The sequence below is a fragment of the Polypterus senegalus genome, chromosome 1, assembly GCF_016835505.1.
Source record: "Polypterus senegalus isolate Bchr_013 chromosome 1, ASM1683550v1, whole genome shotgun sequence".
Taxonomy (NCBI): Eukaryota; Metazoa; Chordata; class Cladistia; order Polypteriformes; family Polypteridae; genus Polypterus; species Polypterus senegalus.
Window position 1 is genome coordinate 126502660 of NC_053154.1, and position 24345 is coordinate 126527004.

Genomic DNA, 24345 nt, shown 5'->3' on the forward strand with positions numbered 1-24345 from the left:
CATCTAAGTGAAAATGCACATTAAAACTATGATACAGCACATAGTCTGTGGTAATTTTTTAAAGTATTGATAGCACAGTAAGCCAAAATTAAACTGAGAAATATTCTGAGCTGTATGCTATTGTAATCAAATGACTGCTGAAAACTTTAAAAATTAAAAGTGTATACAATTCAACATGTTTGTTTTAGAATTTTATAAATGTTGTGTTTTGCTTCAGTCCCCACAGCCTTTAACTAGTTTAGCTGAGTTTATTATTTATACATTTTAAAGACACAACAGGTAAGTAGTACTAACAGCAGCTAAAATGTATATGGATGATCTCTTGGTAGTAGATCCCTTTTGAAAGTCGCTACACAATGGCTGTGGTATAGAAATTACATTTTCTATGTGAACGTCCAAATTTGTGCCTCTGGTAATGTGCCTTACTGGCATTACCAGCAATGAAAGAAAGTTAGTTTTGTGTCCTCTGCAGTATTAAGAGAGAAAGGCTTTGGTTTGGGATAAAAGGAAAAAAAGGTTTAAAAAATGGAAACTTGCCTTTTTGTTTTATCGTATATGTGCAAAAGAAAGTGCGAAGCACCTTAATATTAGTTTGGCGCGGTCTAGAAAAGGGATCCCGTATTTGCAGTTGTCTGGGCTATAGCTCAAAGGAAGGAAGAAAAAAATTAAAAGTGCTCACTTTGACTTAAGGCAGAAGCGCAGTCAGCATCTCAAAGGCCGGCACAGCTATGCGCGCACGCCGGCTGCTTGACTTTAATAGTACTTTTGCAGGGCAGGAGATGCCACTTTTTGCAGACATGTTCACGTGATCAAAAGTCTCCGCGCTCTTTGGAGGTCATTCATATATATATATATATATATATATATATATATATATATATATATATATATATATATATATATATATATATATATATATATATATATATATATATATATATATATATATATATATAAGTGATCACCCATTGGCCTCGCTCACTGAGTGCAAGGGAAAAAAATAAAATGTAGTTTATATATTATTAAACAGCTAAACATTAACGTTTTAAGACGTAAAGATACATTGAGCACCACTGGAGTGGTTTCTGGTAAGCTACATTTTAAAGACGGTATAACATAACAGATAAGTAGTACTAACAGCAGCTAAAATGTATATGGATCATCTCTTGGTAGTTGATCCCTTTTGAAAGGCGCTACACGACGGCTGCGGTATAGAAATTACATTTTCTATGGGAACGTCCAAATTTCTGCCTGTGGTAATGTGCCTTACCGGCATTACCAGCAATTAAAGAAAATTAGTTTTCTGTCCACTGCGGTGTTAAGAGAGAAAGGCTTTGGTTTGGGATAAAAGGACAAAAGTTGTAAAGAAAGGAAACTTGCTTTTTTCTTTTATATAGTGTAGAGAGACGTCTTTGCTGACGATATGAGCGTCGTGGTGGGTCTCGTGTAGACTGGAGAGATGGCCCTGCCATTAACTGGCCAGGATGGCACTGTCAGTCCTTCACTCCTGTGCGTGTCTTCATAATCCGACTTGATGACCTCATAATCGTATACGTGCAAAATAAAGTGCAAAAGGCCTTAATATTAGTTTGCCGCGGTCTAGAAATAGGATCCCGTATTTGCAGTTGTCTGGGCTATAGCTCATGGGAAGGAGGAAAAAAATTAAAAGTGTTTGGTTTCACTTAAGGCAGAAGCGCAGTCAGCGTCTCAAAGGCCAGCACGGGTACGCGCGCGCGCCGGCTACCCGACTTTTATAGTATTTTTGCAGTGCAGGAAACGCCACTTTTTGCAGACATGTTCACGTGATCAAAACGTCTCTGCGCTCTTTAGAGGTCTTGCTTGTTCTCTGCTTACTGCGTTCATAGTCAGTTCACGTGAGCTGCTCGGAGTACATGCATCAAAGCTTCTGAGCTGTGCCTGTGCTATCTCATGCGATCTGGCGATGTCCACGACTTTATTTAATGATTTAATGTTAGCCAAGACCCGGCACTTAAAAGTTTCTCTCGCAGTTTCGCTGAGTTTGTGTCAAACACCACCCTGACTATCTCATCTTCGTCTGAATATTTAGTGGCAGAGTGTTTCTATTGGGTTGCCGCTGAGGGATGGCCTTATATGGGCATCGAGTTGCAATCTATTACAGTATATGGACGAAAAAATAGGTTCCAGTTATGACCATTACGCGTAGAATTTCGAAATGAAACCTGCCTAACTTTTGTAAGTAAGCTGTAAGGAATGAGCCTGCCAAATTTCAGCCTTCCACCTACACGGGAAGTTGCAGAATTAGTGATGAGTGAGTGAGTGAGTCAGTCAGTGAGGGCTTTGCCTTTTATTAGTATAGATCAAAACTTAATAGATTATTGTAAATCTGTCTGTTTTCTGAATTATTTCCTCTATGCAATGAAATCTACATTATTTTCACAGCACTACTTCTCAAATTGATTTATTATTGCATCAGGCTTCAGTACAATTCTGGAACAACTTCAACAGACAGCAGCTTTTACATTTTGTTTAAAAGGAGTTCCTATTACTTTGACCAAATGTAATTTTGTAGCAGAACATTTCTAAATGCTGTATTTCTTGGAAACATTAGAGGTGTCTGCAAACATATACAAAAATTCTATGAATGGCCCCATTAGAATCTTCATGCCATGAATCTGAGCATATTGCAGCACTATCAAAAACAAGAGAAACTAACCCTGTTGAGGGTACACATTCATCACAGAGCTATTTAGAATGGACACCAGTCTGTGTAACAAACACAACGTTAGGAGAAATACTGGTGTAACCAGATAAACGTCCACACAGACAGGAAAGGATGTTGAGACTCTTCACAGCAGTCACCAGGAAATGGACTGAAAGCTGGAATTGATGTTGACCATTGTGCAACCAGGCTGCTCCCTTCTGAAAATATATTTCTAAAGAAGTTTCTTGTTTTTTAATTTCACTTTATAATTACTATTTATGCAGTGCTTTTCTGTGTCTTGGTCTGTCTTTTGGTTTTGGCTACGGATATTTCATTTTCTGTGGTCAATTGTTTAAAGTATTTAATAAAGTTGAAAATAAATTAAGATTTCAAATTGGGAAGCAATTAACATGTGGAATGAACTCAAAAGCAGGCAGGAAACTTGGGCAACCATCCAGGATCAAAGCATGTTTATTAAAGACTTCCTTTCAGTTTTACAGCAGCTTTTTACAGCATACGTTATCATGACTGCTAGGCAGATTTGAAGGTTCTGAGCTTTAAATTGTGCACAATAAAATTTAATTTAATTTGTAGGCGAGTATAATTGCCAACCCAAGATAAAGCCAAGTTGGATGGTTGAAGGGCTTATCCAGTACCAAAACTGGACATAACATATGCGTCCAGTTATTCTAATTCTAATTCAGACAATGACACTCCTGCATTACACCTAAAACAGCATGTTTCAGTCTGGGTCTCCTGGTACTCCTGATAAAATTGGAGAGCAGAGAAAGAACTTTGGACAAAATGAATGGGGGAGGAAACCAGGAAATCACAGAGATGATAAAGTTGAATCTGAGAACAACATTCATTTTAGGATTAGCCAGATGTGTTTGAAAAGACATTAGGATTTTTAACCATTTAACATCTGCTAAGACATGACGATAATTTGACATAGCAACTTCATGGATAAAGAATGGTATTCTAATGCTTAAACACTTGTTAGAAATGGGATCAAATGTGAATGAGCTGATGTATTAATTGGAAGAATGGAGGACGTCGACCAGTTAACTTTATGCTATGACAGAATTTCAAAGGATTTCAAAAGGTCTAAAATAAGTGTAAAATATTTTGGAGTGTTCCTACATATAGAAGGATGCCATTGGCATCAAGTAAAATTCTATGATAGGTGTTACATCATGAAATATAAATAATGTTGATGTATGAATGGCCTCAGCAAGTGGTTCTAAAGATAAATTAAGGAGAAGAATTGAGAGAAGCTAGCCGTGTCTGGACCCATTCTTAATAAGAAAGCAAGACAATTTGCCTGCATTTGTGAGCAAACACAGTCAAGGGAGTAGAATATGTCTTAATCATGCACACAAATTCAACACTAAATCCCATTTTGTTCAGCACCTGTGTGGAAGAAAATAATTGCAATTAAATGAACCAGGCAGGAGGAAGCTTGTCCTTTACGTGTTTTATCTCTTTTCATGACAAGCGGCATTCACATACCCTTAACATAACTCCCCAGTTGTTCTTACACTTGGAGCAAAAGCTACTCAAATGACCGATTCCTACTAACTCATATTCTGTGTACGTGCTGCAAGCTTAAACCATTCTTCATCTCACAGCTGCAGCCCTTTTCCTGAAGAAGCAGTTTTTCTAAGCAAGGCACTTTTCAGGCTAAAGGCATTTTCACGTTTAACTTTTTACCTCGACCACCTGCCAAAGAAATGCCCAGTTTAATCAATTGAATTTCTTTTCAGTATTCAAGGAAAATAATATTGTGGGTAAAAGAGGGGAGCTGCATCGATTATTTCAAAAATTTTCTAAGATTATGTGAAGCAAATCAGGTGTGAATAAAACCATTTTAATCAGGATGAATCAGTTTATGGATAACAGACTGAAGTCTGTGTACTACGACATTAGCAAAGAGTTTGGTTTCTGACTTGATTATAGATAATCATCTGTAACTCTGACATGTCTTCATCTTGTTTTAATAAAGGAGGGATGACTGCAGTGTTGAATATTGGATTCAAATACTGTGAAGAAATGGCTGAATTCAGCATTTGGGACAGAGGTACAGAAAGCTGTTTTCGAAAGGCTAAAATGAACTTACAGTAAGTGGAAATCAATCAATGCCCAGCCTTTGCCTTTATTCATAATATTCAGTGTTTCCATTAGCTCCTCCAGATTAACAGTAGCACCTAGGCACGATCTTTCCTGAATCTAGAGGAAAGACACCAGAAAACACACTTGCGTAGCATTTGAAAAACTATTTATTTATTTGCTTGGGGTCATCAGTAATTCAACCAGATTCAGTCTTGATAGAAGAGACAGTAGCAAAGGACTCATTACGATGAAGTTGGAAGGCCAAGAGTTCACTGGGGTTGGCCGCAGAGACAAAATAGTGAGCCCTTGTCTAATGGATTTGAAATTATGTTCATTGTAAGAGAAGTGCATTTAGGTCAGTCCTAAAAATTGATACTGCATTTTGCAGGTTTTTATCTAGTAAGTGGGAGTGAGACGTCTACAACTCAGAAAGCTGGGAATCCAGTCCAGAATTTTTTTTTATTTTTGCAGTGGTTAAGATGTGATGAAAATCAAATGGAAAAATTTCAGATACAGCTCTTGGTAGCCTCCCTAAGGATCCCAGGAACCTCTGCTGAGTCAGTATTTATCTCCAAAAACTCCTTCAATTCAGCACCTAAATTGTTTATTATTTAGAGTGATGTATTGAATCTTCATCTGCTGGCACACCGATGCAAATTACAATAATGAAATTTAAAATGAACTTTCATATCATCTGAGATTGGGGAGGAAAATGAGAGGAGTCCAAAACAAGTAGACCAAAATATCTGAAATAAATAAATAAATACTCAATATGTGACTGGGACTTATGGCATACAGGCGGCACGGTGGCTCAGCGGTAGCACTGCTGCCTCGCAGTTAGGAGACCTGGGTTTGCTTTCCAGGTCCTCCCTGTGTGGAGTTTGCATGTTCTCACTGTGTCTGCGTGGGTTTGCTTCGGTTTCCTCCCACAGTCCAAAGACATGCAGGTTAGGTGCATTGGCGATCCTAAATTGTCCCTAGTGTGTGCTTGGTGTGTGGGTGTGAGACGTGTGTGCCCTGCAGTGGGCTGGCACCCTGCCCGGGGTTTGTTTCCTACCTTGTGCCCTATGCTGGCTGGGATTGGCTCCAGCAAACCCCCGTGACCCTGTAGTTAGGATATAGCGGGTTGGATAATGGATGGATGGATGGACTCATGGCATGTTGAAAAAACAGCAGATGGATTAAAAAAGTGAAAACTATCTATCAGACTGAGGTCTCCATAGAATTTATAAAAGGTGCATCTGCTGGGTTGAGTGAGGCAGACACACTTGGGCTGGAGAAGGGAAATTGTCAATAAGTGGATTTATAATCTAATTTGCACCAATGCCCACTCACAAGTTAAAGCCTTGAAAGCAGAGTTTAGACTAGGTAGAAATGATGTTTTATAAGATGTGGATACATAAATGCTTATAAATACAATTTTCTGTCCAGCCAAGCTCTACACATTGCTAACAATAACAAACCTTATTGTCACCACGCACTGCAAAAAAATGAACCTGTAAATTCATTCTAATGAGCATAAGTACGTCACATTTTTAATATGAGATGAAGAGAAGGCAGCGACACGGTAATACCTAGTTTAGCAGCGTCTAACATCAGTAACCCTTAAGAGAACTTCCTGCAGTAAACAATGTCATTATGACGATGGTGTTAAAAGGCTGAGATAGCACAAACAGCAATTTGGGGAGTCCCTACTTTGAGCATCACCTTTATGGGCCATTGGATTGGTTTAGAAATATGACACCTTTAACACTAGAATTACCAGAGCCTACGAAAAAACTCGTAATTCCGTCCCACCTTAAACTGCTTCTTAAATCCCTTCACACCTCTCCGCCAGCGTCCTTTATCCTCTAAATGTGCTGATAAAGAGAAGCTAGGAGCAGCCGGCTATTCCATCCCCCCCAATTTAGAACGTGCACGAACTTCTCTCAGCTCATGCCTTGATTGAGTATCTGGGAGTGAAGTGGAGTTTTAGAGTGAAATAATAGATCGTTGTTTGGAACACACGCATTTCATGTCTGTTCCGTTTCTACAGTAATCTGTGTCAACACATTGTTAAAACAGAAACGTTTTTATATTCTAGTAGTAGATGACAAAATGTAGGCATAAACTATATAATGTATGAAGCCTGAAGTCCTAATAGCAAAGAAACATTTTCACAAGAATAACACAATTGCACTTTTATTCAAAATATAACTGCAGAAACTAAAAGCCGCCTTAACATGCGACATTGACACCAGTTTACTGTAACTGCCTCCGTGATTCAATAGACTTAGCCCCCGCTTGGGAATCAAGGGGTCACGAGTTCGATCCTGCGCCCTTCCGTTTTGAGAAGTAAACTGCTCTTATTCTTACTGTTTTAGAATAAAAGCATACATTTGATTTCAGTCTGTAACAGCCGGTGCAATTTATGATCCTTGTAAAGGTTAGCTTTTTTTTTTATTCACTTTTCATTCTCTCAGTCGCGTTCAGAATCAATCCATACAACCCCATCTGACACGGCTGTTTTCACTAAAGACGCGCTCTGCAGTGTACCACGATGCATACTAACGCCAAACACCCCCACGGGTTCTGACACACAAACGCTGGCGAAGCTGCCTTCTTCGTATCTCACCGTCACTTGCTTTTCTTTTTATTCAGTTTTATTGAGTGTCCCCGCATGTTGCTGTATGCTTTTTCTTTTGTACTCCAGGACATGCAGAGGAAAGAATGGTAAAGACCAGTAACTTCGGCGCTATATGCAATCATCAGACACTCCCCATCTGCCCGTGTCGTTCAAACACAGCAACATATATTGGTGTAAAAGTATAACAAAAGTGCACTTTTATTCAAGTGCACTTTTTCCATCGCCTTTTCCTGTAAGAAGCAATGTACACACTTCTCTCTATGCTGTGGTTTCTATTACACACCTGAAAGAAAGAGACAATATATGTGAAAATATAATCGCACTAATGCAATATTATTTGAAAACGAACAGCGTCAGATTGGGTGTGAATTTATGCAGGAACTGGAAATTCTCTGATGCGGGACCTTCCCCAGGGAAGAAAGTACAGTGTCAGGTGCTCATTCAGTGTAATAGAAACCATAGCACAGAGAGTTGTGTACACGGCAACAAGTACACGTGTCGTAAATGTAGGAAGGACGGTCCTTGGGTGTGTGGGAACTGTTAATATTTGAATGTGATGATTTTATATAGCACGGAATGAAAATCTGCACTTCTTAGCATTGCACCATGCAAGCTGTCGATCAATCGCCTACTGTAACTTGCTTTCTTTTTTCTTCGGTTATACAGATAGTTTTGAATAAAAGTGCACTTGTTTTGTTTGCGAAATGAAGTGTCTGCGTGCACTTTTCGTGGCATTACACGTGTATTTTTTGAGCATGCCCGTTTGAGCAGTATAAAAAGTATTGAAAAGTATAACAAAACAACGGGCAGATGGGGAGTGTTTGATGATAGCATATAGCGCCGAACTTACTGCTCTTTACTATTCTCTCCTCTGCGTGCCCTGGAGTACAAAAGAAACAGAATACAGACGCTTATAGCTCTGCGCTGTACCACGATGCATACTAATTGACCGGTTCTGACACAGACGCATGTTGCTGTGGCTGCCTTCTTCGATCTGGATCATTTTCTTTTTATTCAGTTTTATTGAGTGTTCCTGCCAGTCCCGCATGTTGCTGTATGCTGGATATGTTCACATGTATTGTCTCTTTCTTTCAGGTGTGTAATAGAAACCACAGCATAGAGAGAAGTGTGTACATTGCTTCTTATAGGAAAAGGCGATGGAAAAAGTGCACTTGAATAAAAGTGCACTTTTGTTATACTTTTACACCAATATATGTTCCTGTGTTTGAAATACACGGGCAGATGGGGAGTGCCTGATGATTGCATATAGCGCCGAAGTTACTGGTCTTTACCATTCTTTCCTCTGCATGTCCTGGAGTACAAAAGAAAAGCATACAGCAACATGCGGGGACACTCAAGAAAACTGAATAAAAAGAAAAGCAAGTGACGGTGAGATACGAAGAAGGCAGCTTCGCCAGCGCTTGTGTCAGAACCCGTGGGGTGTTTGGCGTTAGTATGCATCGTGGTACACTGCAGAGCTATAGCGCCTTTAGTGAAAACAGCCGTGTCAGATGGGGTTGTATGGATTGATTCTGAACGCGACGAGAGAATGAAAAGTGAATAAAAAAAAAGCTAACCTTTACAAGGTTCATAAATTGCACCGGCTGTTACAGACTGAAATCAAATGTATGCTTTTATTCTAAAACAGTAAGAATAAGAGCAGTTTACTTCTCAAAATGGAGGGCGCAGGATCGAACTCGTGACCCCTTGATTCCCAAGCGGGGGCTAAGTCTATTGAACCACGGAGGCAGTTACAATAAGATACTGTTTCTTTGCTCTTTGGACTTCAGGCTTCATACATTATATAGTTTATGCCTACATTTTGTCATCTACTACTATCCATCCATCCATTTTCTAACCCGCTGAATCCAAATACAGGGTCACGGGGGTCTGCTGGAGCCAATCCCAGCCAACACAGGGCACAAGGCAGGAACCAATCCTGGGCAGGGTGCCAACCCACCGCAGGACACACACAAACACACCCACACACCAAGCACACACTAGGGCCAATGTAGAATCGCCAATCCACCTAACCTGCATGTCTTTGGATTGTGGGAGGAAACCGAGCGCCGGAGGAAACCCACGCAGACACGGGAGAACATGCAAACTCCACGCAGGGAGGACCCGGAAGCAACCCAGGTCTCCTAACTGCGAGGCAGCAGCGCTACCACTGCGCCACCGTGCCGCCCCATCTACTACTAGAATATAAAAAAACGTTTCTGTTTTAACAATGTGTTGACACAGATTACTGTAGAAACTGAACAGACATGAAATGCGTGTGTTCCAAATAACGATCTATTATTTCCACTCTAAAACTCCACTTCACTCCCAGATACTCAATCAAGCTGAAGTTCGTGCACGTTCTAAATTGGTGGGGGGATGGAATAGCCGGCTGCTCCAAGCTTCTCTTTATCAGCACATTTAGAGAACAAAGGACGCTGGCGGAGAGGTGTGAAGGGATTTAAGAAGCAGTTTAAGGTGGGACGGAATTACAAGTTTTTTCGTAGGCTCTGGTAATTCTAGTGTTAAGTGAGCCTTTTAAGTATTTCCACACTGTTTTAAGCAATATTTACTCAGGGTTGTCCCTAGACATATACAGTATATTATAAGTCTGGCTAGAGAGACTACTGTAAACTAGATTTTTATTTGTCACACACAGTTATACAGGTATAACATTGTAAAATACCATAATTACTACAATTAAACTGAAACTAACATGTACATATACAGTATACATGGTAACAGGTTTTATTCACCACTTACAACTTATCATCTCTAGCAGAAAGCACGCCTACAAAAGCCTAAAAAGAACAAATAATAGTCATCAGCACAGACCACAACAGAAGTCACTGTGATATGAAAGGCCACATGACTTGCTCAAGACATTTTATTTCATATTCACAGTTACCAATTTTAATGTTTTGTTTGACCGAGTTCTTAGTAGTTTAAGGTGTACCCTCATTGCTACTGGCTCTAAGTGTCTGGAGGGAACACAATTATTTACAACAACAACAACATTTATTTATATAGCACATTTTCATACAAAAAGTATCTCAAAGTGCTTTACATAATGAAGAAAAAAAAATAAAAGACAGAATAAGAAATTAAAATAAGACAACATTAGTTAACACAGAAAAGGAGTAAGGTCCCATGGCCAGAGTGGACAGAAAAAACAGAAAAAAAAAAACTCCAGACGGCTGGAGAAAAAAAATAAAATCTGCAGGGGTTCCAGGCCACGGGACCACCCAGTCCCCTCTGGGCATTCTACCTAACATAAATGAAACAGTCCTCTTTGTAGTTAGGGTTCTCACAGAGTCACTTGATGTTGATGGTCATACAGACTTCTGGCTTTTAATCTATCCATCATTGTTGGAACATCACAGTGCTTTGTGTAGATGCGCCGCCACCAAAAGGATATCGGAAAAGGAAACAGAAGAGAGAGTAGAGGTTAGTACAGATTTTAGAGCCACCATGAATAGTTATTATAATGAGCTGGATATACAGAGTATCAGGATTTTGATTACAGTGAAGTTATGTTAAAATAATGTGTTTTCAGCAGTTTTTTAAAGTGCTCCACCGTATCAGCCCATTCCCATTGGCAGGCTATTCCAGATTTTAGGTGCATAAAACCAGAAGGCCGCCTCACCAGTTTTAAGTTTTGTTCTTGGAATTCTAAGGAGATACTCATTTGAGGAGCTGAGGTTACAATTTGGAATATAAGGTGTCAGACATTCCGATATATAAGATGGGGCGAGATTATTTAAGGCTTTATAAACCATAACCAGAATTTTAGAGTCAATCCTGAATGACACAGGTAACCAGTGTAGCGACATCAAAACTGGGGAAATGTGTTTTTAAACTTTGCTTTGTATGTTGAAAATTTTCAGAGGACTTTGCATGCACATTATCATTACTCACATATTTGTATTCATGTATAAATGAAGAGACTTTCAAAATCTTGAAACTTTTGTGGAAGCCAACCTGGACACATACAGGCAGGACACAGGTTCAATCAGAACACCTGATCCAAACCAATCCAACTTTATTTACAGAATAAAGTGTGCACAAATTACCAATACACAACACAATTCCTCTCTTTTCATCTGCCTCCACTTCTCCTCAGGCTTTGTCCTATTCCTTCCATCTCTGGCTGAATAATGGTTGGGACTGGCCCCTTTTTATAGGGCACCCAGAAGGACTCCAGGTGCCCAATGAGCTTCTTCCACCCACACTTCCAGGTAAGATGGAAATGTGGCCAAATAAGGCCCTGGAAAGGTCCATGCACCCCCTGGAGGTGGCCACAGGTTTCAGCAGGGTTGAGCTTCCATGCTTATGACCTGTGGCCCTAGTGGAAACCAAGGGGGCTGCCCTCCTGTAGAAACTGCCCTAAAAATACTCTCTCCCCCGGTACTTCTACACTCTGAGCATGCCGGCCGGGTATGGGTTCTGGCCGCCTGCCACACCTTTTACTTGTCAGAGCCCTAGTTCAGCCCCTGCTTAGGCCCCACTTCTTGCAACCTCCTGCCATGTCACCATGATCACCTCACTTAATACAGAGATCACTATAATAATGAGAACATTCTGCCAGAACGTGATGTGATACTATTCACGGTGTTACATTTTAAATCACTGGCAAAATATTGAAGATATGTGAAGCATACAGTATTTGACCTTGGTTACTTTACCACATCCGGACACTACAGACATATACAAAATATGATCTGTCAAGTATGTGAAGTCATAAGGGCACTTATTAACATTCAATGTAACTGCCAATATGTTTATCTTCACCTTTGTTTTTACTAGCTGTGAAAATTCCCATACATACAAAGGATTATATATTGTTTTGTTTGTTGATGCCAAAAACCTTATGTTTAATTTTAAAAACAGATAGCACAAAAAAAACAGGTAGCTATGTGAATATATGTTTGTTTAAAACTGATTCTAAAAGGTATTGAATAATTGCATTCTTATAGGAAACAAAGTATATTCTTATTTCCTGTTATTTTTAATATTTATAATGTGATATTTACTTGGTGGATGTAAAAGCTGCTGTGTTTGGCAGTTCTTAACTCTAACTTTGTTTTGCACCAATCTTGTTTGAAGAACCATACAATGAAGGTTAGTGTCCCACACCCCTAAATCAGAATTCAACTACGGGTTCAAATCTCTGGTCTACAAAAAGGCTCTTCTTATTTTCAAAGATAACTTCCCAAAAGATTCTCTTTGCAACAGTTGTGCATTCTCCTCCTCCTCCTCTTCCTCCATTCCTGGGGCCTCATGTATAAACGGTGCGTACGCACAGAAATGTTGCGTAAGAACTTTTCCACGTTCAAATCGCGATGTATAAAACCTACACTTGGCGTAAAGCCACACACTTTTCCACGGTACCTCATACCTTGACGTACGCAAGTTCTCCGCTCGGTTTTGCAAACTGGCGGCACCCAGCGTCAAAGCAATGGTACTGTTCTTGTGTGATTACTCATTATTTTCATGACGCGGCTTTATAAATACACAGAAACTAACCGCATATTGTTTATTAGTGTAATGCATCTGATTGTAATTAACTCGTAACAATATAATGGTCCAGGGAACAGACATAGTATTCCAAATACCATAACTGTTCTCACTTCTCCTTCTTCTTCTTCTTCTTCTTCTTCTTCGTCTTCTTTCAGCTCCTCCCGTTAGGAGTTGCCACAGCGGATCAATCTTTTTCCATATTACTCTCACTGCACGACTCGGAGTATTTATATCACTGTATCTGAGTGTGAATCACAGCAGCAGCTGATCGGAAAGAGAATTATCGGTATACGGCATTAAGCACACGCTGTCTCTGCCACGGCAAAACGTTTCAAAGCCTTTCCTGTACGGACCTCGCGGTACAGAAACAGTTTAATCCCAAGAACTTTAAATGCACTCAATCAATTGCTTCTTGTAGAACGGTTTGTACTTATAAGTACAATCACCCCACTGTAAACTTGCACTACAGTTATAATATCTCACAACCTGGGCCACTTTATAAAGCGCGTATTTACATATGATGACGATATCATTTTTAAGGTGAAATGCAGCAAAATATGTTTGTTAAATTATACACATAAAACTTTAACTTCATTTAAATAATCTATATTCTTCACTGGGAGTGTCGTGATGGGTAGAATAATTAAACATGTACTACGAAGATATTTCAATGTTCTTTAAACGTTTTGAAGAATCGGCGCGAAGCTTACAGATGGCTTAACGTCTATTACAGAGCTAATTGTGTGGCGATCGGTTACTTGGGGAAAGAAAAGCAAGGACTCTTGGGGCAGCCACGCCAATATATATTGAATATAAAACAGAAAGAGAAAATAACAACACAGCTAAAAACGCAGCGACAAATTTCGACAAAAGATAAATGCTTGTCATGCGCATGAGGCTCATGAAACCCATGTATAATAATGTGCTTTAGCTCCTATCATCATGAAAATGATATCACATGATACATCTCAGTATTTTAGTTATTCAGAGAGCTGTAATATCACAAATGTAATGGACTCTGTGTCCAGTTGGAGGAAGAGAGCCAGTTTAAGAAGCAAGTAGTGATTCACACACATAGATCACATACGAGTAGAAGATCAAATGCAAAACAAAGCATTTAACGTGCTACTTTAATTACGATGTGATTTGAGAAACTGGTTAATTAAACGATTTTAAGATGAAGTTTATGATGTTCTACTAAATGACAAAATAAACTACGTGATTAAAGTGGAAATGTCGAGATTGAAGTTGACATTTCGTGCTTTTGCCCCACCGTGTGCCTTTTTTCTCTGTACCCTAATAAGCTTTCATATGACAATCAGACAGTGGGCTACAACTCGGCTTTTCACGGCGACTTTGATATGTGACTTCTTTTTTATTTCCGGCACTGTGCGATTTTGTGAACGTGAGCTTTCAAGTTTCTCCAACACGCTATGTCACTCGATCAACTTCCTTTTGTTGATTGTACCACGGTTTATTTGAACAAATAGTATGTTTTTCCTTTGCCTCCACTTGGTATTCTCTGAAATTTGTATATTTTCCCCGTGCTTTTCCCATTGTCTTTTCACAGAAGGCTGCGCTTAAGGGCGATTTATATTGATTTGCATATTCAAATAGGCATAATTCTGGGAGGATTAGGGGCGTTACATAATGCGCGTGCACGAGCGTTAGTTTTCACGCTGATCGGGATTTATGTAGCGGAAGAACGTGGAAGTTGGAGTACGCACAGATTCCTGCATCTGGATTTTTCTGTGCGTAAGCACATTTCGGCTTTTGTGCTTATGCCATGTTATAGTGCGAGTTCTACGCACGGCGTTATACATGAGGCCCCTGGTGATTACCCTACTCCACTCTTAGCTATGATTCCCTGGCTGTGGTGAAGAAACTCCATCTAAAGGCAGACCTGGAAGTACTTCTGGCATTTCCGAAGTAAAGCTCAACCAAGCAGTTGTCTAAATTTGACTACTTCCAGGGAGATTCGAACACCCAGTACTCTGGAGGAAGATATGGCCTTGGAAGGCAATCTCCCACTATCCCCATTCCTGCTAGGATGCCAGCCCATCCATTACAATGGTTAAAATTTTAAATTACTAACTTAACCGAACAATGTGGCTTTAGGCTGCTTGTAGAATCCATGTAAACCTAGACAGAACATTAAACTGCCCTTGTGAAAACATTGAAATCTGTCTTTATTCCTGCATTCAAGACACTCCCTGTCATATCACCATTCCCCGGTTCTGGTAAGGGCCATCCAACCATCTATTTCGCCCAAATTTTCGATGTCAGAATTAGTTTATCACAGAAGCAACCAAAGCACACCTACAGTATACAGGACTCGACTCTGTTACAAAAGTAACGGTCCCACACACTTCTCTTCCTTACACTTTAATGTTCTACAATCAACAGCTGTGGATATTGATTTTTTTCATACTGATACAGAAAGATGGACAGCACGTACATTGATAGTTTGGAATTAAAAATGTGACATATCTTACAGTGCAATATTAATGCAGAGGTTAATTCATTACCTCATTTTCCAAACTCATTCATTCCATTACTAGATGTCAGGAAGCTGCAACCAATCCTGACAGTACAACATGTCAATTGCATGGTCTTAAAGCAGAACACACCGATAGTTGCTCATACCAGCTCAGTTCACGGAGACAAGCTACCCTAATCAGCATGCCTTTAGGATGGATGAATGAGGTTAATATTTAAACAGAAAACAAGTAAACAAATCAAGCCAAGTGAAAATCATTACTTTAAACAATACATTTTGAAATGCAAATCATAACTGTTGCTTGTTAAAAATGCAGAAAAAATTTGCTTCTCTTAATGGAAGGCATGCATAACAGGGAGTCAAATAAATAGTCTTTTCCCCCAGTCAGAGAAGTGAGGTCCTCTTGTGATATGAATATTCTGCAAGGAGCAGCCTCTCAGGTAAAGGCAGAAAGCTTTATCTCTTCTTCAGCTATGTCCTTTTCTTTAACATTTTACTGAGATCATATGACTCTCTTACCTCTTCTGAGACCTTCCTAGAATGACTTGTCGTGTGCAATATTTGTTCTTAATTTTAGAGGATGTTACATATAATTTGTCCTGTCCTAAAAAGAAAGAAAAATAAACACTGAGGCACATAAAGTTCCTAATCCAATGTACTTCGAAAGGTTTTTTTTCACAAGTAGACACTGTGAACACTAAAGTTCATCAAGTACTGACTCACTTTATTGCAGTATATTCTGTCGACAAAGAAAAGTCTCTCTCCAACATACAATAAAATACCTATACCTCCATCCACTTCACTGAGACCCCCCTTTCAAAAGCTGCATACCAAGTCAACAATTTGCTATTCCCATACTGTCTTATATGTGTCCTTCTGGAGAATGAAACATGTCTAGTCTCAACAGATGATACATCTAAGGTGCATTATTGGGAAGTCCATTAACTATTTCTATAAGGCTATTCCTAGTATTGTCTTATATGTGTCCTTCTGGAACATGTTTAAATATGAGTGTAACTGGGTGTAGACAACAGACTGCTACTTATCTTTTTAACTTGCTGTTTCCTGTACAGGATTAGAGACAGCCAGACCATACCCTACCAAGATCAAGAAGGTAAGAAACAATCCTCTAAAAGCATACACACACAAACACACACATTCTATTTAGGGATGTCAATCAAATAAACAGCATGCCTTGATATTATGTGAGGAAAGCCAGTGACATTAAAGTAGAAAATCATCAGCTCATATGGAGAATATGCAAATTCCTCACACATGAAGTTTCATCGTAAAATAAAAGTGGAGTCCAAGTGCTGAAAGATAGACTTGCTTTTTGTTGATCCATTGAATACAACCTTTAACAGCTTTTATATTTAATAGACACATATTGGTTTAACATTAAATTTTACTATTGTCTGAAAGTGCTTCTTTTTAAAATTCCTCTTGTATAAATTCAAAAGATGTGTACAATATATCTCTAAATGTTGAAGGGTATTGATAAAGTATATATGATATATAACATGGTTAAGGATAAAAATATAGTTCCTTTTCTTATCACTTAAATAGGTTTAATTCATCAGAATTTGTACATTGATTACATGAAGGATAATATTTGCAGAAAAAAACAACAGCCAATATATAAATCCCATGGCTAATATGAGTACATTAGGCAAATGAGAACCTTTCCTACTGTACAATTATTAAAGGGGTAATGCCTTCTGGCAGAACATTATATAAACTCAATCAACTCCAGCTCTTTATCTTTGGTGTCTTGTAATTTATTCAGAGACATGCTTCTGAGAGTTATTGTGCTGACTCTTTCAGTACAGGGTGAAGAGCCTTTTTGCAAATTATGGGAAAATCCTGATATTCCTCTTCTTTCAAAGACTGGTGACTTCATTCTGGGTGGAATTTTTACACTTCATAATAACTTTATAGCATCCAAACCGACACTTAAGTCAACACCTGAAGCACTAGTCTGTACAGGGTCAGTGTTTTTTAATCTGTCTAACATACTGTAGATGAGTGCCAAGTTTTATTTTTAAACTGTGACTTAAATTTGTTTTTCCACTTTGAAAAGTTTAAATTATAGAGAATATCAGTTTGCTGAAGCCATGGTTTTTGCGATAGAGCAAATAAACAACAGAACAGATATTTTGCCTAATGTGTCACTGGGATATAAGATATATGATACTTGTAGTACTGTTTCAATGGCAATCAAAGCTGCAATGGCACTAATGAGTGGAGCAGGAGAAGCACAACCATCAACTCTGCCGTGTTCTCAACAGTCAAGCATTCATGCAATCATAGGACAGACTGCCTCTTCTCCAACTATTGGGATTGCAACGCTTGTTGGCCAATTTAACATACCAGTGGTAAGAATTAGTGTATTGTTATTGTTACCAGCTTTTTTATATTTTAAATCTTACTAATTGTGTTATCAGTAAATCCTTTTTACAGTCTTAAACAATATCAAAGTGTAATTGTTCAAACAAATTTTAGTATCATACCAAGGTCCCATCAAGTCTTGGTCATGTAAAAATTCACAATAAATAGATTTACCATAAACATGTAACTGTATGAAATTAATCTATAAACTACTTACAGTAATTGTTGTTAGTAATATATTATTATGAAATACTGAAAGTGTTTACAGTTGCATATAATTATATATATTGAATATAACTGCTTTCATTTTCACAGATCAGTCATTTTGCTACTTGTGCATGTCTCAGTAACAGGAAAGAGTTTCCCACTTTTTTCAGAACAATACCAAGTGATTTTTATCAAAGCAGGGCACTGGCACAACTTGTCAAGCACTTTGGATGGACCTGGGTGGGAACAATAAGAAGTGACAATGACTACGGCAGTTCTGGCATGGCTACCTTTATAAAAGCAGCCGAACAGGAAGGTATCTGCACTGAATATTCTGAAGTTATTTACAGAACCAATCCAAGAGAGAAATTTCTTAAAACAGTCGAAGTAATTAAAATGGCTTCCTCAAAGACTATTGTAGCTTTTGCATCTTTTATAGACATTGAATTTTTAATTAAGGAACTGCTGCTTCAGAATGTTACAGGTCTACAGTGGGTAGGCAGTGAGTCCTGGGTTTCTGCCAAAAATGTAGCAACAAAGGAAAACTACAGAATTTTTAAAGGGGCGATTGGCTTTTCAATCGCTAATGCAGCAATACCAGGGTTGAAAGAATTTTTACAGTCAGTTCGTCCATCTAGCACTCCTGGCAATGCAGGTTTAATTAAACTTTGGGAAAATATGTTTGATTGCAGTTTCAATGTTTCAATTCGTAAAACGTGTTCAGGATCGGAGGATTTACAGCAAGTTAATAATCTGTACACTGATGTTTCTGAACTGGGAGTTACATATAATGTGTACAAAGCTGTATATGCTGTAGCGCATGCGCTCCACAACCTCCTAGCTTGCCAGGATAATGAAGGACCCTTCATGGCAAACCAAAAAGATACACTGCCACTGCAGGTAAGTAGTTTGTCGTCAAATCTTTACATATTTTAGCACATAGTTTAACCAAGGTATTGAACGTTTCTAAATATTTGATTATTTACCTATTTTCGTAAAAAAAAAAAAGTGATTTCCCCTTTTCGTAATTTTGGATATAGATCCCCGTGACCCTGTAGTTAGGATATAGCGGGTTGGATAATGGATGGATGGATAGATGGATGGATTTAAGTTTGAAATAATATACATAGTTTAATCAAGACATTGAACATTTACAACTATATGGGTATTTTACCTGTTTTCCTGCAAAAAACATTTGATTTTCACTTATATAATTTTGGTAACAGATACTATTAAAGTAGTTGTTTTTTTATGATCACAATAATTTTTTTTAAATAATAGGCATTGCAATATCTGAAGAAGGTTAATTTCAGTGTAAACAGAGGTGAATATGTCAATTTTGATATTAATGAAGATCCTCCTGCAAGATATGAATTGGTGAATTGGCAGCTTAGTGTAAACGGAATCATAGAGTTTGTGACTATTGGATTTTATGATGCATTATTGCCAGAAGGAAAGCAGTTCATAATGAACAACAAGAGCATTGTGTGGGCCACCAATGATGGCAAGGTGATCTCTTCATTTTCAATTGAACAAAAGGCAAAATTTAGTATGATTTAATTTTATGAGCTTTAATAGTATATACTTCAAAGTTGTGCATCATTTTTTTTTTTTTTTTTCATTTTTTTTTCTAGATTCCAAAATCGGTATGCAGTGAAAGCTGTCATCCTGGTACACGTAAAGCTACACAGAAAGGAAAGCCGGTCTGTTGTTTTGATTGCCTACCTTGTGCAGAAGGAGAAATTAGCAACAGCACAGGTAAAGATTAGAGTGTGTAAATGTACAAACTATTTAGTAAAATCCATCCTTGTCCATAACCTGCTTTGTTTAGTGCTTGATTAAGAGGACTTGGAATGTGTCTTAACAGAACTGAACATAACCCAGGAACCAGTCCATGATGAGGTTTTAGTTCATCATCATCTAAATAAACTGTATGGTAATCTTATATTTGAAGGTAGTCAAATTAAATATATAAGGCTTTACTTTTTAGACTCAAGCATTATAGCAAAATATACCTTGTAATGTGGTAACTAAATTACAGAGGAGCAGAACACCACTTATTCTTGTATTAGTTTATTGGAAAAAGTATTTGCTGTCATATTTAATAAAAACTTAATCAAAATATCCATTTACTGGAAAGGCCTGCACACGTTTTTGGACTTAGCTTTACATATTTATATTATTGCAATGGATGATTCACAACATAGTTTTTATCAAGCATCAAGTCCACCATTTTCATTTCTTTCTTAGTTTTCTTAGAGCTTGAGACAGACAAAAAAAATGACAATAATGCATTTTCTTCTTTCATCTCTTGTTGTACTTTTACCATACCAGCACTACAACTTAACAGCATTACATAATGGTTTATTTTACATGAATGGGTGTGTATTGCTTTTGATAACTTTCTGTAAAACTTTCAATGGGAAGGCTGCTACACCAATCCTGAATTAAATGTCACATTGGAGTTTTATTGTGTGGTATGTTTTCAGCTACATATTGTATTCAACTTTCCTCCCATAATAGTTAGTCAAAATATCATAAAAATATCATTCATTATTTTCTGTTTAGCAGTAAATCATCATAGTCCAAATGCTCCTTAAGATGGGTAGTTCATGACAATGTAATTTTTCCTTACAGATGCAGTTCACTGCATGAAGTGTCCTTTGGAATACCGGGCCAATAAGGAAAAAGACCAGTGCATTTTGAAGGACATTGAATTTTTGTCTTATGATGAAATAATGGGCATGATATTAGTTATACTTGCTTTTTAGGGGCTTTGTTAACTTCCACAGTTACTGTTATATTTTTCAAGTTCAGAGATACTCCAATTGTGAAAGCTAATAATTCAGAACTAAGTTTTCTTCTTCTTTTTTCATTGACGCTGTGTTTTCTGTGCTCACTTACATTTATCGGGGAGCCCACTCAGTGGTCCTGCATGTTACGACACACAGCTTTTGGGATCACATTTGTTCTTTGCATCTCGTGTGTTCTGGGAAAAACAATAGTTGTGCTTATGGCTTTTAGAGCAACAATGCCTGGTAGTAATATAATGAAATGCTTTGGACCAACTCAACAGCGGTTAAGCGTTTTAACTTTTACACTCATACAGACTTTGATATGCATTGTTTGGTTAGTAAAATATCCTCCTGTCCCCCAAAAGAATGTGAACTCTAATAAAGAAGTAACCATTTTAGAATGTGAAATGGGATCCACAGTAGCTTTCTATATTGTGTTAGGATATATTGGCCTGTTATCAGTTATGTGTTTTGTTTTGGCTTTTCTTGCTCGGAAATTACCAGATAACTTTAATGAGGCAAAATTTATCACATTCAGCATGCTGGTGTTCTGTACCGTTTGGATTACGTTTATTCCATCTTATATCAGCTCTCCTGGAAAGTATACAGTAGCTGTAGAGGTATTTGCTATTCTGGCATCAAGTTTTGGCTTACTTCTTTGTATTTTTGTTCCAAAATGTTATATCATACTACTAAAACCAGATAAAAATTCAAAAAAACACCTAATGGGTAAAAATGCAGTGAAAATCACTTTGAAATCTAAGTGAAAATTCAGTCACGTTAAAACTATGATGCAGTACACAGTCAGTGACACTTTTTAAAACATTGATAGTACAACAAGACAAAATAACATTGAGAAGTATTCTGTCCTGTATGCTAAGGTAATCAAATGATTGTTAAACACTTTAAACATTAAAAGTGTATATAATTGAACATGTTTGTTTTAGAATTTTCAAAATGTTGTGTTGGGCTTCAGTCCCCACAGCCCTAGTTTAACTGGGTTTATTAATAAATAGAAGGATTAATGAAATAGATTATAAAACATTTGAAACAAATTTTATAACATTGCAAAATAATTTATAGATTTTTTTTATATCTGAGATGCATTCTGGCATATTTTGAAGTGACGTCTTGTTTATCTCAAGGCGTCTTAGCTTGACATCCCATGAACATTTATATCAGTTGATTTCAAGTGATTTCAGACTTTATGATAAATTAAAATTGTATTATGATATGTTAAATGCATTTGAGATAATTTGGAATGTGTGTTTTTAGATTTCTCTTAATTATTTACATATCTAAATTCATTAACAGATATCTGTAAATAATGATGTTTGTTATAAACATTGAAAAATTATCTGAACAAGTCAATTGTATACTTAAAATAATAATTTATTATACCACAGCTTCTTTATAAACAGATTAATGTGTGTTTACATAAACAAATTCATAAATCTAAATGGATAAACATATAAAGCTTGTGTGATATAAATGCTTTGTAATACTTTTTACTGTTTTTGATGAAAACACATTACTAGAAAAGTTCTGTTTTATGCTCTCAATATGTTATTAACAAGTAGCAATACCAGTTAACAATTGGTTTAAGCATCTTTTTGACAGAAAGTTTAATATATTTATCCAATGCAATATTTTTAAAATTTCACAGCTATTTGGATTTTTAGAAGAATTGTATTTCTTACTTTCAACAGGGAACAGTGCATGACAAAGGCTATTTTACACTATAATCCAAAAATATTTCATGAGCACTGAAATAATACCCACTACAAATAATAACATGTATAAAGATAAAAAGCACCTTCTTCTTTTATTTACAAAAATGAATGAACTGCTTTATAATTGGTCATTTTTCTACCTTCACGTGCATAAATGCTGGTTTATAATGAGTGAATAGTGAGCATGTACCTCAAAATAAGACAGTGAAATAAATCATTTTATTATTAATAAAAACTTATTAGATTATTGCAAATCTGTTTTCTCAATTGCTTCCTCTGTGCAATGAAATCTACATTATCTTGACAGCACTACCTCTCAATTGATTTATTATTGCATCAGGTTTCAGTACAACTCTGAAACAATTAACACAGAAGCGTTTGTCTGACGTCAAGAGACAGCAGCTTTCACATTTTGTGAAACAGGAATTCCTATTACCTTGGCCAAATGTCATACTGCAGCACAACAGATCATTTCTAAATGGTGTATTTTTGGATATATTAGAGAAGTCTGCAAACATTTATAAAAATTCTCGTTATTGCCCAGTACAATTTTCATGCCACCAGTCTGAGCATATTGCAGCAATATCAAAAACAAGAGAAACCAACTCTGTTAAGCTATATAAGCTAAAACAGACTCCAGCATCCTTTTCCCGTTGTTTCTAATTGCAGAGTATTTTTTAGATTTTATATTTCAATCTCAGATTTTAAAATCATTTACCAAGCACCTTATATTTCACTTTGTGTTAAAGGGTAATTCATATAAAACATATTCTATCGTTTCCCACATAAAGTCTTTTAATCATTTTAAAGGTCACTTAGATCATCAGAAATTATCTTGAAATACATATATTAACATCTCTTAACATGTTATCTAAAGGCTAAAAGTTCTTTATATATAGCCCAGGTATGTTTCTTTAAGCTGCTAATTAAATTAACACTTGCATTTCTATCATAGGCTTTACAATTTTAACAAATTGTCTGGAATTTTTCGTTAGAACATCAGATTATAGGAAATAAAACGAAACTTTCCCTTAGCTATGTAGTTATGCAAATATTAACATTCAATCTTATTTCACATTTGAAATATGCTTATAGCACAAGGAATGGATGGGAAAAGAAATCAATATATCCCATGCATCAAATGCCTTATAATTTCAAATGTATTTGTATTTAAAATGCCTTCAGAGTAGGCAGTGCATCACACTATTGCACTTCGAGAATGGAGGTTCTGCTCCTTTATCAGTTAAACATTATCGTACTTTAATCTAATAAGGAAAACTAATAAGAAAATATTCTAATGTATAAAATTTATCTATGCGTAATAACATTGATTTCTTTTACCCATAATTTTCTGTTAAGGCTAGTTCTTCCATGCTCTTCAGGTGATATCTTCTGATATTTTCCTTGTATCTTCTCCAGAGTGTTGGTTCTACAGAAAAACCACAATCTACTTTTATTTGTTAGTTAAAACTTTCTCCTGCATTATTTATACACCCCTTATTGGTAAGGCTTGTATCAATATGGAACACTAACCTAACTGGAGGGGATCTTATGTATTATCCCAAAATATGGCAGCAAAACTGCCTGGTTGACTGATTAGAGCACCATCTTAAATCACAGGCTGTTGTTTATCCCACCTGTTATTTTCCTGAAGCTGTTACCCAAAATCCCTGTCGTGGGGCATCCAGTAAATTTAGTCTTGATACAAACCTTAAATTAATTGATAACCAAAAAATAAGGTGTATAATTAGACCAAGGGATAAAACCAGACCCTCCACCAG

General features: G+C 37.2%; 1 protein-coding gene across 1 annotated transcript; it reads left to right on the forward strand.

Annotated features, from left to right (window-relative positions):
- Positions 1 to 4693: 4693 nt before the first annotated feature.
- On the forward strand, positions 4694 to 21598 carry LOC120533713 (extracellular calcium-sensing receptor-like). Its single transcript, XM_039760659.1, is given in 9 exon segments — positions 4694 to 4803; positions 16515 to 16555; positions 17266 to 17428; positions 17522 to 17816; positions 18145 to 18936; positions 19318 to 19545; positions 19671 to 19794; positions 20674 to 20802; positions 20805 to 21598. Coding segments are annotated over 9 exon segments (2676 nt in total).
- The last annotated feature ends 2747 nt before the right edge of the window (positions 21599 to 24345 follow it).